General features: G+C 58.8%; 2 protein-coding genes across 2 annotated transcripts; one reads left to right on the top strand and one right to left on the bottom strand.

Moving 5' to 3' along the window:
- Positions 1–23: 23 nt before the first annotated feature.
- LOC119108973 (putative aminopeptidase NPEPL1) lies at positions 24–12,054 on the top strand. Its single transcript, XM_037232518.1, has 13 exons — positions 24–235; positions 4,072–4,218; positions 4,660–4,842; positions 5,295–5,444; positions 6,298–6,393; positions 7,110–7,206; positions 7,884–8,011; positions 8,452–8,630; positions 8,944–8,990; positions 9,398–9,474; positions 9,945–10,121; positions 10,668–10,778; positions 11,272–12,054. Exons 2-13 carry the CDS (start codon positions 4,075–4,077, stop codon positions 11,461–11,463), a joined length of 1,581 nt encoding a protein of 526 aa, XP_037088413.1. The 5' UTR covers positions 24–235; positions 4,072–4,074; the 3' UTR covers positions 11,464–12,054.
- Positions 12,055–13,400: 1,346 nt separating this feature from the next.
- Positions 13,401–15,910, bottom strand: LOC119108972 (uncharacterized). The gene is made up of 4 exons (XM_037232517.1): positions 15,856–15,910; positions 15,011–15,162; positions 14,307–14,449; positions 13,401–13,572 (listed from the first exon to the last, which is right to left on the bottom strand). The coding sequence occupies exons 1-4, from the start codon at positions 15,902–15,904 to the stop codon at positions 13,473–13,475; spliced, it is 444 nt and encodes a 147-aa protein (XP_037088412.1). The 5' UTR covers positions 15,905–15,910; the 3' UTR covers positions 13,401–13,472.
- Between the last annotated feature and the right edge of the window lie 724 nt (positions 15,911–16,634).

Genomic DNA, 16,634 nt, shown 5'->3' on the forward strand with positions numbered 1-16,634 from the left:
ATTCATGTAGTGCCAGCATAAATCATTTTGGTGTGCGACCTCTCAGTTTCACTGATATGCCGAATTATAATGAGGACACCTTAATAACTTGACCTCGAGACGAGAAGCGCCAGAAATTTGGAGCCAGACACAACTGCAAAAGCGTGGAGTTCCTTTTTGAGTCGGCGTGAGGTTGCGGGCCGTAGGTGCAAGGGGGATATCAACAGCAGTTCCGGAGGCGGCAATCGCCGAATAGGTATCTACATATCTATCTTTCTTTTAGGGAGCTATTTACCGATCCGTTGTGTCGGCAAGGCTGCTTTCACTACAAGGAAGTGGTTCACCGCTTTCTAATTGACTCATTGGAGTTTATGCATCGGGAGAGGTCTAGGTACCTGTCGGCATGAAAAGGGATCCAAGAATAAAACCCCAGAAATTCTGTTTGGAAATTCAGCTTAATGCTCTCATTCTTGGTTAAAAGCTTGTTACCTCAATTCATGATAATGTGTCATGATTGCAGTCTTCTCAATTTTCCTGGATAAAATCCCACTTGAAACATGTACAATCATGTGTATTGTAATATGTATGAATTTGGTGTATCAAACATGTAAGAATTATATGTCATGCTGTCTGCAGTTAGTGTTAAGTCAATAATGCATTATGTTAGTACATTAGCTAGCAGTCTGGGTTTGGCAAGCATCAGGAGATGGGGTCTTGTTTGGAATGCATCAGGAGTTGGTAATTTCAGTGCCAGCAGGTTGTTGGTGAGGGATGCCTCCCTAAGCAGTGGCTGCCTACTTGATATGTGGGTAGCAATGACAGATCCAAGATATGTGTGTCAAACTTGGGAAGGTTCTGGCCCAGTAGTTGAAGTTTGAAAGATATGCTGATTTTCAAAAACTTGTCCAATTCTGGATAATTCTTAGTGGAAGGCATGTTCAGTAACATGCAAACATTAGCCTAGAGTCTTCTGAAGTTCCTTAAAAGTCTAGGGATGTGTTGTTTCTGCCCAAATCTGGCCATCTTGGGAGTTTGCTGATGGGCTACCCTCACCTCCCCCCCCCCCTTCCCTCTCCTGAAGACACTGGTAGTGGGAAGGTCTGTTATTGGTCCTATGGCATTGCATTGAGAAAAATAGGTCAAAGTTATGTAACTCTCTAGCTAAAATAGGACCCTGCTCATTACAGTGCCAGTGTCAACACCTGTCTCTCCACTGGCTTTTAGAACAGTGTCTGCTCTGTGGGTGTTGAATGGTGCAAGGATCAAGTTTATTATGTTACTTTAACATATTAATAGGTGGAGATTGTGCCACTTTTGGTTGTGTGATCAAAATATATTTTCTGGCTTGAGATGGGACAGAAATTCACCTTTTGTACATACTTGCAACAGCTGTAGTTTGTGTAGTCATCCAGGCACAAAGCATGGTCAGGCACTTGAGGGTTTTCTGTTGTCTCTGTGACCTGCCAGTGCTGAGCTAGTGTTGAAGTACTCATGGATTCATGCAATTTCTATACATTGAGGTATGTTGTGCACCACAGTTCACAAAATTTGAGGTTCCATTTTTGTTCTTTGCTGGTAGAAAATGTAGAACAATTTCATGTTTCTTCTTGGTATACCAGTATCATTTAATGCTAGACTTTGGTACATTTCCTCAAAATTTGCCTGGTAGACTGGAGTGTTTAGGTGTAGTATGAAGCACTTCCAGCTTGTAAACCAAGGTATGCATGCACACCAGTTGCCTGTGAGGGTGGTGGAGAAGAAAGGAGGCATCAGGGGTGCATCATGAGCCCAAAGGCATGAAATCTAGTCCAAAATTGCCAAAGATGTCAAGCATGGCACACCTGTTGTGTTTAGGGAAGATAGATAAGATTGCACCTTATTTAGAATCATGGTCTTGTGTTTGGGTGGACCTAAAGGCACCTTCAGGTGCACATGTTGTTTGTCAATATGCCTGCCCGTAAGCCTCCTACCACACCGTCATATGGATTGCATGCAGTGGTATGAAGCACACTTGTGGTAAATGCTGATAAAGACTTTAGTGAGTTGATAGTTACTTCCTTCCTCCTGCCCCCATCCCCTGTTTTCATTTTTTTCTGGTTAAGCATTCACAGAAAGCCAATGGTAATAATGAGTATAGTGTTTGACTACACCTGAAAGGTTAAGTCTTCTTTTTCATTTTTTTTAGGATTCACTTCTTCCAAAACTGCAAACAGTGGTGCATCACTGTATTAGTAAATATGACCAACATTTGCACCACAATGGATGCACCACTTGCCAGCATTTATCTAACTGAACATGATTGTTTCACATTTTGTTTGGTTTATCTCCTCCCACTCACTGAGTAAGGCCAGCTATGAATGTATAATCTGAATCTCTATCCACTAAATTTTTGGGTTTAGTTTATTTCTACAATTTCTGTGAAGAAGTCCAAAGAATATTATTGCAGCTCAACCTGCTGTTTAAGTGTGCTAGAACACCACATCCTTCACCACTTCATCATGACTTCCACCGAAGCGAAAACCAAGGTAGCAAATGTGATTGTTACGTGGTGTTTCTAGCAATGCACTGTAATGTTTACATATTGAGAGCATACCGGGGTGGTGTCACTGGGGATGGGGAACATGTCCCACTCTATTTCCAGATAGCAGGGGACAGTCCCCTTGGCCACCATCCTAACAATCTTTTGATAGTGGAAATATATTTGTGTATGTAGTTTCACTAAGGACTCCCTGTTCTCAATTTTTATCATGATGAAGCTCCACATGTCAGTTGAATTACATTGCTACAAGTGCTACTGTTATGCCACTGGTAATGCCAAGAAATCCTAAAATGCTAAGAAAATGGATCAGCACTATTACATGTTGCTCAACGTTGATGTGTTTTGTTGTTAAACCCCCTCACAGTTATGTAGCACAAACTTCAAAACATGTGAGGAACAGTATGGCAAAATATAAACTGAATGCTGCAAACATATGTATGGGACATGGGGAATTTCCATGTGGGATTGAGTATGCTGTGAGGTATTTTGGATCATTTTCCATGCCCTGCAATACACCTAATGTTCATTTTATGATGTGTTGTGGCTGGAACCGTGACCTCCTGCGCCCGTGACAGGATGCACACCAGCGCAAAGTCATGCACACTTTTCTGAGTGCAAATTGAAAAATTTCACATTTTTGGTGGGCAGCAAAGAATTTGTCACAAAAAATGAGGAGTATGTTGATACTGTTTTTCTCAAATTATCATTAGTCAAAGTTGAATCGCATTCACCTTTACCTACACATAGTGAAATAGGAGCAGAATGGTATCACATGGTGAAAACATAACATTTTGTTGCAAGTTTTTATAGAATATGCCTTAAGACTTTATTTCTGAAATCAACTTCAGCCAACCTGGATATTTTAATACTGTTCACCACTTTGCTGTGGCCAGATCATGGTCAGCCAAGTATTGAATCTTTTCTAATTACTGAACTGACTGCTGCATGGTTCAATGCTCATCAGTTCATAGCCACTCTCCTCACATGCTGACGAACATAGCTCTGTATCGGAGATGGAACCTTGTCCCTCTTCTGTTTTTCTTAAGATTTGGTTTGATTGACAAGCGACGTGGGATCCTTTTGCATGAATGGAATTCTGGGACCAGAGCCCATGCCAAGCAGTGCTTGTCGCGTTAGCCCAGGCCCCTACCACCCGATCGTCAAGTTTCAGATGCGCATCAGAATGGTGGGGTAAAAGTGTACTGGGCCGCAATGTTCGGCACGGTCCGTCCTGCCCTCTGACGTCATGTGACCTTTAGCGCGGCTGCTGCCACCGGCCGTAGGCCATCACAGTCAAGGGCAAATAGTGAGCGCCTAAAGCGACTCGAAGCCACCCTGCCACGGGTGGGTGGAAGGCAGGCGCTTGAACCATCCGTGCTATCGGGACATCGTTTGACTATGATAACGACTGTGACTGTGACTGTGACTGTGCGGCTATCGAGACTGTGACCTCATGCGCGCTGTTCCGTCCTCGGCGCGTTAGCGCCAGACGTATACGCGCAGTGCCCCCCCCCCCCCCCCCCCCCGCTAACCGGAGCCGTGTCCCGCCTCAGGCGATGGCGACGCTCAAGTACGCGGTGGGCCTGAGCGCGGCCGACCCGGACTGCCAGCCGGTGCTGGTGCTGGGCCAGATCCGGCACCTGGCCAGGCTCGCCTGGGACGACGTCAAGGTCAAGCTGGCCCCCCGGGTCACCGAGGAGGTACGCCGCGCGGCCGGACACGCGCCGGGCCCCGCCTGGCGGAGTGCGCCGCCCGCGAACGACGACGCGACCGGGGCGCGTTCACAGCTCGCTGCTGGGGTTGCCTGTCGGACGCGGTTTGTGAACTGTTGCAAAAGAATGCGCCCGCGGCCGTACTTCGGCCTACTTGTTGCACTCCTCTGTGGTGGTGGGATCCAAGCAAGGCCCATCAATCGGGTCGGGCGTCATTGCGACGCCAGTCTTCGTTGTGGCCTGTCCCAGCCGGAGACTGACCCACAGTAGGGATGCGTTCATATTGTCCAAGGTACAGAATGTCCAAAGTACAAAATGTTGCAGGCGCGGCCGTCTGCGCATGCGCGCACCCCGTAACGTGTGCGGCCCTCTCAAGCCGCCGGACCGGGGCCGGGTGGGGCGGTGACGGGTGCGCCGCGTCGCCGCCAGGTGTGGCAGCGCGCCGTCTCGGAGCTGTTCCCGTCGCCGACCGACTCGATCCACCTCTACCTGAACCTGGCCACGCTGGCGGCGCTGCCGGGCAAGTGTGCGCGCCACAACACGCCGTCGCGCGCGCACAGCGTCACCCGGCTGGTGCGCTCCCTGGTGGCCGGCTCCGACCTCACCATAGTGGTGAGTGGCAGCGGCCAAACAGCAAGCAAACCCGACGCTTGAAAACGTCCAATTACACTGATCAGGGTTCGTGGTCGGGCGTCACTGTTATGCTGTATGACCGGTGAGGCCGGCTGGAAAAGGAGTGTCGCTTGCACTCATTGAGCACAGAAAAGTGTTTTATCATCGAGAATGGTGCCCTCCCTTCTTTTCAGGGTGAGAGGCAGGCGGCGCGTTATAGGCTCAGCAGCTGAGTGCGTCGTAAAATCCCAATAACAACAGCATATCGTTGAGGGATGCACTCGGTAGGTATGTCGGCAAGCCGTTCAGTGGCAGATCGGTGTTGACCAGGCGTCAGCGGCGTGCAGCCCTGTCCTGCCGCACCAGCACCCTGGTCGCGCTGGCGTCTGCAGCTGCTGGGCGGTGCCGTGTGCCTCCTGCGCTGACTCTGCCCCTGGTCCTGGCGTCTGCAGCTGGTGTGTGAGCGCGCCGACATGCTGGCCTCGGCGTGCGCGGTGGCGCGCGCCTTCCCGCTCTACTCGCGCAAGTCGGGCCCGCAGCCGGAGCCGACCATCACCGTCGAGTTCATCATCGCTGACGGCGAGCAGGCGACCGCCGAAGAGGTAAGCTGACCGGCGCAGGGCTGGCGGACCGGCCGGACAGACCGCTGGTCCGGCCGGACAGGTCGCCGGCCGGACAGACCGCCAGCCGGGCAGGCCGCCGGCCGGGCAAGTCGCCGGCCGGACAGGTCGCCGGCCGGACAGGCCGCCAGCCGGATAGGCCGCCGGCCGGATAGGTCGCCGCCCTTGCAGCTGACTCCTGAGACGGACGGAGGGGATGGCCAGTCGATGAGCGGGTGTAGGGGCTTCAAGTGGACCATTGGGATGGACGTTCGCGGCGTATTTCAGCTTCGGTGATCAGTCGATGGGTGACCCGGTCCTTTGCAGGGTACTTGATGTGATGGAATGTGGATATGGTACGAAACGACTGTTTTCACAGATGGTGCTCCAACGCAGCTGTGGCTGATGCGCCTGAAACTTGCTATTCACATCTGGGCTGCCACGAATGTGCGGTGGCATTGCGACGTGCCCCCCTTACGCTCGTAGCCGTGATGGAATTCACAGTTCGGTTGTGGTGAAAGGGCGGATGCGCGAAAGCACTGGGGTTTCGCAAAGACCCACCCCACCCCCTCAGGCTTGGACTGCGGCCACCTTGTCCTGTACATGGGGCAGAGCTGCTAGCCTTAGATCGGATAATGTCCCGAACTCTGCATCAGATCAGGGCATAGAGCACGTGACTGAAACACTATGTCACTGTTGATAACATTGGCAATGCAAGGTGTTGGCTTGTGACGCGTTTTCGCGTATACTGCAGGACCTAAGCCGTCGTACCGGAATTCCTCCTGTCCCCGGTGTCTGGTGTGCCGCAGTGTGCAGCCAGGCGCCCCTGTCACCCCGCGCCTGGTCTCATTCGCAGGTGCAGCTGCTGCAGGACGCGGCCCGCGGCATCCGTCTGACCGCCCGCATCGTCGACACGCCCTGTAACGAGATGCACACGGACGCCTTCGTGGAGGTTCGTGACCTGTGGGGGACGGAAGGCAGGGACTGACGAGGTCGTCGCCGCACGTGGAGAGCGGTGGCGCGAGAGGGGCGCAGAAGAGCGTCCGTGACGGGTCAATTGATGGCTCCTGGGAGGAGAGCAGTGGTGCCCGCCTTCCGTTATGTTGCGTGTTGCTGTAGCAGGCGTGTTTCAGCGCGCTGCTGGCATATGTACAACGGCTGCGAAGTTCTGCACGTCATGCATCAGACCGTTACAATGCTCGGGCGTGGGCCTCGGATTCGACCAGCCTCGGTCTCCGGCGACCGGCGGCCGAGGCTGGCCCTGACCCTGACCCTGATCCTGACCCTGATCCTGACACTGGTCCGGGCCCTGTTCCTGACACTGATCCTGACCTTGATGCCCTGACCCTGACCGTTACCCTGACGCCCAGGTCTTGACCCTGACCCTGACCCTGACCCTGGCCTGGCCCTGACACTGATCCTGACCCAGACCCTGGCCCTGACACTGATCCTGATCCTGATCCCGATCCTGATCCTGATCCTGACCCTGGTCCTGACGCTGGTCCTGACCCTGGCCCTGTCCCTGGCCATGACCCTGGCCCTGGTCTCGACCCTGGTCCTGACCATGGTCTTGACCCTGGTCTTGATCATGATCCTGGCCCTGGCCCTGGCCCTGACCATGGCCATGACTCTGATCCTGACCCTGTTCTTGACCTTGACCGTCCGCAGGAGGTGAGGCAGGTGGGCGAAGAGCTGGGTACGCCGCTCACGCTCATCAGAGGCGAGGAGCTCAAGGCCAGGGGTTTCGGCGGCATCTACGGCGTCGGTGAGCACTGGCCGTGCGCTGCAGTGGTGGCGGGTCCCTTGCGGCAGACACGGTGACGAGGGGCTCACTGCTAGGGCGAGAGGGACAGGGGCTCCTCTTGCGGCGTGCGTGAGACATGGGACGGGGGTGTGTGGTGGTGGGGAGTTGGCCCGCGTCCATGCTACTCTCGAAAACACGGCGCCATGGAAGTATGTTCATTAGGTACGCGTGCTGGGCCATTAAAGACATCTGTCCTACGTTACACAGCCCGTTCCCCATCTCAGGAGTGATGTGGTCATTAGCGACTCGGCACGTTAAAAGATTCGCCAGTGTGTTGTGAGCTGGTGCAAGCAGCAAATGAAAAACATTGACTGACTGACTTACTAACATGACTGACAGCAGCAAAAAAGCGGATCACTTGTTGCCAGCATGCCTGCTATGTGTGACGGGGGTCCTTTAGTCTCCGCCATGGCCGTCGTTGTATGTTTTCATGGTATTCAATGACTGTGACGTCCCCCGAACAGTTCGCGACAGTCTCTAACAGAGGTCGGACCGCGTCCGTCGGCGACAGTACCACAGCATTGTCACGAGCGCTCGTGACTGCGCCGTCGCCTGCCGTGGTCGTGCGTGACGGTGGCGACACGACGCCGCGTGACAGGTGCTGACCTTGGCCCGCCCCCTGCCCCCGTGTGTGTCAGGCAAGGCGGCGGTGCATCCGCCGGCGCTGGCCGTGCTCAGCCACACCCCGGCCGGGGCCACACACGGCATCGCCTGGGTCGGCAAGGGCATCGTCTACGACACGGGCGGACTCTCCATGAAGACCAAGGTCGGCTGCGGGCGCCGCCTGCCGCGGCACCTGTGCTACCTGTCCGGCAGCTGGCTCCGGCCGAGACTGTGCGCTGCAGATGTGCTCGGCTCACGCCCGTTTGCGTGGGTCGCTGCCGCTGCGCAGGACATGAGCAGCTTCGTGAATGAATTGTTTAAATCCAGGGGCAGCAGAGTAGCGCCGCCGCTGTGAACATGGCGACTCTCGCCATCACGCACGCCACGCGCAGCACGCGTATGTGTGCGCCACGTGCACGCGCGTGTGCGCGCAAAGCAGTCTGAAAAGTAGTGTTTGTCAGAAAATAGGAACCGGCATCAGGGGATGACGTGAACTATGTACCTGGCTGGTGTACCTCTGCACCACGTGTGGCGCTGGCGCGTTTCCGTGTCCGGTCTCGACACCACCATGCCGCGCGTGCCTCCACGTGTGCCGGCCCGCAGACCACCATGCCGGGCATGAAGCGCGACCTGGGCGGCGCGGCGGCGATCCTGGGCGCCTTCCTGGTGGCCGTCAAGTCGGGCTTCACGCAGAACCTGCACGCCGTGTTCTGCGTGGCCGAGAACGCCGTCGGGCCGACTGCCACGCGGCCGGACGACATCCACACGCTCTACTCGGGCAGGTCGGTCCCGCGCGCGCGGGCCGCGGCGGGCGGCCGCCGGTCGTGCCGCGTCCGGCGGGCTGCGCTCCTAGGTCAGGTGCGCCAGGTGCACGCACGCTCGACCTGCCGAGCTGTGCACGCTGGCAGCGATGGTGCAGTCATCGACGGCTGGCGAGTCGGGACTGCGCTATCATCCAGTGGCTGGCCTTTTGGCCGCCGCCCCGGACTGAGGCCGTGCGAGTTTGCAGTCCCTGTTGCGGGGCGTGTGCTGCTGTCGCCCTGGGCGCGAACCACGGGCTGTGTAACCCCTGACGCCAATCGTCTTGCGTTCCAGAACGGTGGAGATCAACAACACGGACGCCGAGGGTCGGCTAGTGCTAGGTGAGCTCCGTCGGCGCGTCGTTGGTGCTGTCCTCCTGCCGTGCTGGTCGACCGCCAGCAGCACAGTGGACCTCACGAAAGCCCCCATGGCAACGTCGCTAACGGCTGCTCGCCTTGCTCCGCCCGCCGCGTTGTGTGTGGTTCGCCGCTTGGTTGTTGAACGATGAGAGGGTCCCTGCCCTGGCCTGACCACTCGTCCGTCGCGTTGCCGTCCAGAGCCGAGCGGCACCGCGCGGCGCCGCGCGTGGTCGGCCGTATGCGTGGTCGGGCGCCGTTGGCGCCGCCTGGCGAGAGCGCCGTCCGGCGCCGCCCCGCTGCCGGCGTCGGGTGCTCGGCGCCGCCGCGCTCCGGCGGCTCCGGAGGCGGTGCGCACGCTGTCCGTGACGTGGCGCCGCCCTCCTCTTCAGCCGACGGCGTGGCGTACGCCAACAAGGACCTCAAGTGTACAACCATCCTGGACATGGCCACGCTGACGGGGGCGCAGGTGAGCGCGCCGCCGCCCGCGGGGGCCGGGGGCGGCCGCGGTGCTGGCGGCCACCGGTCGGGGCGCAGGTGAGCGCGCCGCCGCCCGCGGGGGCCGGGGGCGGCCGCGGTGCTGGCGGCCACCGGTCGGCGCGCAGGAGCGCTTGGCGCGAGCGAGGCGGGCGTCTCGTTTTGTGCGGGTGGGATTGGCAGAGCACCTTTTCTGACGTTGTCGCTGTTGGATGTGGCAGTTAGAGCGAATCGCGCCGTTCTGTCGAACGTGTTGAGCTCCATCAGTGCCTCTGTTTGTCGTCCCCAACGCTGCTTTGCCCGTACCGAGACTTCAAAAACTGGGCTCGTTTGATGGCATTGTTGCACCTGAGCGTCCCCACGACTGCACACCAAGAGCTCCCGTCCTGTTATAGCCGGGCACGCTGCCAGTCGTCTAGCTGGCGACGGTGACGCGACCCTGACCTGACCTGATTGCCGCAGGGCACGGCGACGGGCAAGTACCACGGCGCGCTGCTGACCAACCAGGAGTGCTGGGAGGTGCTGGGCGCGGCGGCCGGCCGCGCCACCGGGGACCTCCTGTTCCCCGTGCCCTACACGCCCGAGCTGCACTTCAGCGAGTTCGCCTCCAGCGTGGCCGACATGAAGAACTCGGCCGCGGTGAGTTCCGACGCGACGGCGCGGAGGGCCGGTTGTGCCCGGCTCAGGACGGGGCCGCCAGACGGTCTCTGTAGCTCCGCGTCTTGTTCTGCGCCCTGACCTGACCTGACCTGACCTGATGGCGGCGGTGCTCTGTTTGCTGCTGGCAAGCTTGGGTGGCGCTTTGTGCGAGAGGCTGACGCGCCGTTTCAGCTGGTGGTTGCATTAATTGTGATTTTTTATAGTTAAGTGTGAAGTGGACTGCACAGCTTCCCTGCTTCCTGTCTGTCCTAAGCGTCATACATGATATCGTAAAGATGCCAAATTGCGTGTGAGATGAAGGCACTGCTGTTGAACGAAAATTGCACAGCTTTAAGATTCAAGCACTCATCAACATCACATTGATACCGCGGGGTACGGTGCCAGCCATTGGCACGAGCACACCTGCCCGGGGGCGGGATTCCCCGAGCGGTCGGTGGTGTGGCGGCTGTGGCCAGCACTATTGCCGTCGCTGCCGGCGGCTCGCTCGCGCGACTGTCCGCACATCCAACGTCGTCTCCGTTCCAGGACCGCAGCAACGCGCTGGTCTCGTGCGCCGGCCTCTTCATCGGCGCTAACCTGGGCTTCGACTTCCCGGGCTCCTGGATCCATGTGGACATGGCGTCGCCCGTGCATTCGGTACGCCCCCGGGACGGGAAGTGGCGCTCGATCACTGCCGGAGGGCGGCGGCCAGCTCGGCTGCCGCTGCTCCGGTGGAGCCGGGCGGTCTGGCGCGGCGGCCTGTCCCGCGGCCGGTGGACAGACCCGCGAATGGCCTGTGATGAGGCCCGCGAGGACCGGGTCTGCTGGGACCGGGTGCTGCGCGACTGGTCATGTGGCTGACACGCATGGCGGTGACATGAACTCCACTGGCTTGCCTGGTGTTCTCGTACCACTGTATTGATTGAGCCTTGCTGAGACGTTGGAGGCCAGGTGGCTGATGGCGGGCAATGTCCGCCACAGCTTCTTCCGACTCTTGCCACCAATCCAGCAGCTATCCAGATTCCTCGTTATTTCACTACAAGCTGTTGCCACCTGTCGTTAAGCTGAGAGCCACTCCCGCCGGCCGCGAGGTGACCCGTCTGAGCCCTGCTGTGACCCCTGGCTGACGGAGCGCGCGCCGCGCCGGCAGGGCGACCGCGCCACCGGCTACGGCGTGGCCCTGCTCTGCGTGCTGTTCGGCTCCCACTCGACCCACCGGCTGCTGCAGCAGCTGGCACCGCCGGCGCCGGCCGCCGCCGCCGCCGTCGCCGCCGCCGCCGACCTATCCGACGGCACCACCAACTCCAGCAAGAAGATGCGGCTGGAGCAGCGGCGGCCGTGAGGCCGACGCGCCGCGCCCCGCCCGCGCCGCTGCCGCCGGAGCCCGTCCCCGTCCCCGTCCGCCGTCCCCTGCCCTCTCGCCGCTGGTGCCGCAGCGTCGGCCGCCGATCAAAGCGCCGCGTCGCCCGTCCCGCAGTCGGTCTGAGTGAGACCGCGCCGTCCGCGCGGTGCGTCGATAACCCCTCCGGATAGAGCAGCGGCGCGCGCCGTGGAGGGGCGCGCGCCCTCTGTTGCCCGCCGTCACGCCTCTGTTGTACCTCAGTTCCACGTCCGCTCACCGTCGTACAAGCGCAGTTTATGATTAGGTGCCTAATTGCCCGCGCGCCGCCCGGGCGCCATTAACCGATCGGCCCGCGTGTGCCGCTGATTCGGCATCGCACGGCTGGTTCCTGCAGATATCTCCGAAGTTACTCTGTTGACGCGTCGCCTCGCAGCCCGACTGACTTCACGCCGAGACGCGTCAGTGTTTTTGTGGCTCGGATCAATGGGAGTGTGTGTCGGCCGCGCCTGGCGCTCGCGCGCCAGGCAAGGCTATGCTGTCGTACAACGTACCGACTCAGGCGGGTAATATGGAAAAACACCGAGTTAACCAGCCGCCTGTTTTGCTACCGGGGAATCGTCCGTGGCCACCGAGCACGCATCCATGATCTTAAATCGGAACTGTAACGTAATGATTTAACGTAACGTAGCGGGACCGTAATGATACGAGCTCAAAGCAGATCTCAGGAGCTGAGGAGAGGTTGGACCGTTTTCTGCATGCTTCTCGCGTCTGGGAGCTGCAGCCCCGTGTGACGGGCTGTGCGTGGCGCCGTTGGGAGAACACCCAGGACCAGACATGTATTTCTGGGAGCGTCAGAGGGACCGCACGAGCGCGCGCTAAGCCGGACCCGGCGGCCTCCCCGGAGCCGGGCGCGGCGGCCGCCCCGGAGCCGAACGCGGCGGCCCGGAGCCGGCGGCGGCCCGCAGCCGAGTCCAGGGACCGCTGCCAAACGCCAGCCGGGTCCGGGCAGACTGCGGCGTCCGACGCGTCAACGGATGGTGCTGCTCACTTCGGGCATTGGCAAGGGTTACACACGTCTTCCGGCCGGTCCGGCCAGCCGTACACTTTCCATTAGAATGACTGGGTGGCAACGTCTAAAGTGAAGAAGCATCCGTGCGTCATCGTTCACAGGTGCAGAGGGAACGCACTTGGTTAACTGAGGGGTGAACCATGCTTGGGTAAGCAGAAAAAGATGATATATTCTGTTAATTTTAGGTGAACAGGGCTACTGGCCTGGTCAGAAGATGACCAAATAGATAACCATGCAGTCATAATCGTGAAGACACCTGCGGCAGCTTCGTCAGCGTGGGCCGTTAGAGCAGCGTGCGGATATCGGCACGGGGGGAGGGGGTCAAGATGGGGTCGACACCGGCCCCGGCCATGGCCTCAGGGAGGTGGCGCTGCTGCTGCTGGAGGTCTGATGCCGTTCTCCAGAGGCCGGCGGCGCAACATTTGCAGTTGGAGCGTGGGGAGAGGTGTGCTGAAATGTTCCGGCACGATGCTGCCCTGGCGTGGTTCCGGTTCGGTTGGATAGCGGCCCCTCGTCAAAGTCAGGCGGGAGCAGGAGATTCAATTCAAGAATCAATTCAATAATTCAGTCGATTCAGGAGATAAGGCGCGGGAGTGCTGGTGCAGGGGCAAGGGAGGCGGGACAGGCCCAGGTCAGGCGGGCAGCAGCCCAGTTGCGGATACGTTCGGCAGCAGCGCACGTTCAGGTCGGGTGCGTGAGCAGTTCCAGTTCAGGGGATCAGGTGGAGGGCATCTCCAATGTAGCATATCAGATTGGGAGTAGGTGCTATGTGTATGGGGATCAATTCCGGTTTATTTGGGGAGCAAGGTCATCTCATTTAGGGGCCGCCGCTGGTTCGCTGGCGGGGGGGGGGGGGAGGCAGCTCCGGTTTTGTGCAGCAGCTCCGATTCATGTGAGGAGCGACTCCGGTCCCGGGGGTGGTCGGGCGGGGGCGGGTCACTCAGTAGGTCTCGTTCTCGTGGGTGAGCAGGTCCCGAGCCGACTCAGACTTCTTCGGGTTCTCGCCGCCGAAGCCGGGCGGCCGGCCCATGTTCTGAGTCCTGCGACGGAGCACGTGACGTCACACGGTGCGGGACGGGACGCGTGACGTCATACGGTGCGGGACGGGGTGCGTGACGTCATACGGTGCGGGCCGGCCTGCCGGCCTCGCAGACTACCACACATCGGACGGCAAGGCCTGAGGGAGTCACGGCCACGGGCCCCCACCGCCGGCGCAGTGACGGATAGCACAGCTCGAGTGAAGTGAACAGTGAGAACGTCCGCATTCGAGTGGCGTGAACGACCCGGGTCACTGCATCGCCAACTTGTTGGCGATGAGGGCCCGATGTTGACCGCATAGGCGGTCAACATCGGGCCCTCTTGCATTGGCGGTCGGTGTTGGTGCAGTTCTAGGGGAGGCAAGCATGGATTTGTTAGGCTGGTGTCCTTCCATGATCCCACGGAATTGCTCTGGTCGCTTGGTATTATTTTGATGGAAAAAACCCTGATCTTTTTCATTCGGTTGTTATAAGAGTGAAAACGATCCTATTTACGGGTTAGGTGCCAGTGTGGCCAGAAAAAGCAGAAGTGTGCCGGTGGCATGTACGACAGCATGTAGATACATACTTCGGCGTATTTCACCTTGTGTTAGCTAGCAGCCATGAAAGTAAGCACGAACTGATCTAGCGATGAGTGGATGTCTGAGCCGGACCACATCCCTTGACTCCGCTCGGTGGCCTGCGCGAGGAGCCCGCAACCCATTGAGATGATGCCCCGGGGTCGGCCCGGGAGTTACCTCTGCTTTGTGACGGGCTTGGCCTTCGATCTGCAGCAGCAGCACTTGGTGTCCTCGTCGCAGCACTGACCGTCCCACCTGGCGTACCACATGAGCAGGCCGAACAGCACGATCACGCCGATCACGCCGCACCACAGCTTCACCTGGCGACACAGACGGCGCCTTCACCCGGTGATACAGGCAGCGCCTTCACCTGGTGACACAGACGGCACGATCACGCCGATCACGCCGCACCACAGCTTCATCTGGTGATACAGGCAGCGCCTTCACCTGATGACACAGGCAGCACGATCACCCCGACCACGCCGCACCACAGCTTCACCTGGTGACCAACAGCGCGTTGGCATGGTGACACGGACAGCACGATTTCGCCGATAACGCTGCACCACGGCTTCACCTGGTGACACAAACAGCGCTTTCACCTGGTGACAGACAGCACGATTACGCCGATCACACCACGATCACGGTTTTGCCTGGTTTCGACACAAACAGCAACTGCACGCGGTGGCACAGACATCACCCTCGCCCACGTGCACAAACGAAAGTTTCAATGGGTGGCAAGGACTGAGGCGTCACATGACGATGCAGGCAGCCGCTTCATCTGGTTGCATAGACGGCTTCTTTAGCCAGCAATACGACACAAATTCACTGGGTAATCCAGATAGCATCGGGACCATCTTCACAGCAGCACGAGGGCGACCGACCTGCCGCATGATCTCCTCCTCCTGTTCCATTTCGCCGCAGCAGGAGGGCTTGGCATCCTCCGTGCAGCACTTCTTGTCATCTTTGCACGTGTACAGGTTGTTGGGATCCTCCCAGTCGATGGTGTCGTCCACGCGACACTGCAGACCGGCCGCTGCAGGCGGGCGTTCGGGTCAGGCCGGCATCATGGGGAGCGAGAGCGTCAGTGTGCGGCGGACGCCGCCCGCCAGCTCCGCAATCTATACAGTGGACTGGCTGATGGACTGGGCCACATGGGCGTTCTGTGACGTAATGATCCATGCGTTAGGGCGACGGTGGATTGGGGGTGGCGGTGGCCGGGTTGTACTGGCCTTCGTTAGTCCGGTCGTTATATGACCGTGAATGTCACCTCGGGTTATTGGGCGTGTCGTCTTTCTTGTAAACCACGCGCCTACCATGCACCGAGTAGCGCGAGAACTCGAAGGCGTGTAGACGCCCCTCCCCCCCCCCCCCCCATCCATTCCGCTTCGCATTTTCCAACGGTGAGCGTAACATTGCGCGCCATCGGGAGGTACTTTTCGATGGAGCGCCAACCGCTCCGCCGACGACCAGGAGTCTGGCGTGATGAGAGTCTGGGAGTAGAATTACGCGGACCGTATCAATGAGTGGCGCATGTACGCCGCTCTTCATGTTTTTGTCCGTTGGGTGGCAGTTTGTTGGCAAACAACGCACAGCGGGGCAGCAATATCGGAGCTGATGCTGTCGTCTGTCGGTAGAGGGCGGCCCATTCTGGCAGAAGGGGAGGGTTTGAGCAGACACCACCGCTGAGAAGGACGGCTCGCGGCGGCGGCCGGCGAGGACGACTTACCGAGGTGACAGAGCAGCGTCAGGAGTACGGCCACGGGGACGCGCTCCATGGCTGGCGGCGGGACGGCGGACGCGCGTATGGCGGCAGGGGACCTCCGACACCGGTGTTACGGAGTGTCATGGCGACGATGGCCGGACACCGGCGGCCCGCACGTAACCAGCCGGGCACAATCAATGTCGACATGGTGACCGGCCGACACGGTCGGACCGCCACTGCGCCGTTCAGCTCGCGCCGGCTGATGCCGACACGCGGCACGACTTAGCACGCGGGCCCGTGCCGGCCGCCAATTCAAGCAGCCGAAGCATGAGTCCAGGGACCGTCGCCGCGCGACGCGGTAAAGGCACGCGAAAAGGTCGTGCCCGGCGTTCCGCCGTGCACAGTTCACAAACTTGAGCATGTTTCATCTGAGGCCGCTTGGAACCGTAGGGTCGATGGAGAGGGCGACAAGACCAAATCAACAGCAGAGCATGATGGAGAACTTGGACGTGCCGGAAATGTGGCGTTTCCAGGGCTGGTGACGTATTTCGCCTAATTTGCCTGACGACGCTCTTTTGTGGCGTTTGGCGTTACTTTTGTTTTGGTGAGCGGGAAATACCAATGCAGGCGGCACAGGCTGTGTGGACTGTATCACACAAGTTACGCATGGTCGCCAGAGCGTAAAACATGCGGCATGCGCACATCACTTACGATTTGAGAACTGCGTGAGTGGTGTGTGACCTCTTGCAATACCCGAACTCACGTCTGACTCCAGGGCGCAAGGCAATACTCGAACTCACGTC

Source organism: Pollicipes pollicipes, unplaced genomic scaffold (genome assembly GCF_011947565.3).
Source record: "Pollicipes pollicipes isolate AB1234 unplaced genomic scaffold, Ppol_2.1 Scaffold_7135;HRSCAF=8457_pilon_pilon_pilon, whole genome shotgun sequence".
Taxonomy (NCBI): domain Eukaryota; kingdom Metazoa; phylum Arthropoda; class Thecostraca; order Pollicipedomorpha; family Pollicipedidae; genus Pollicipes; species Pollicipes pollicipes.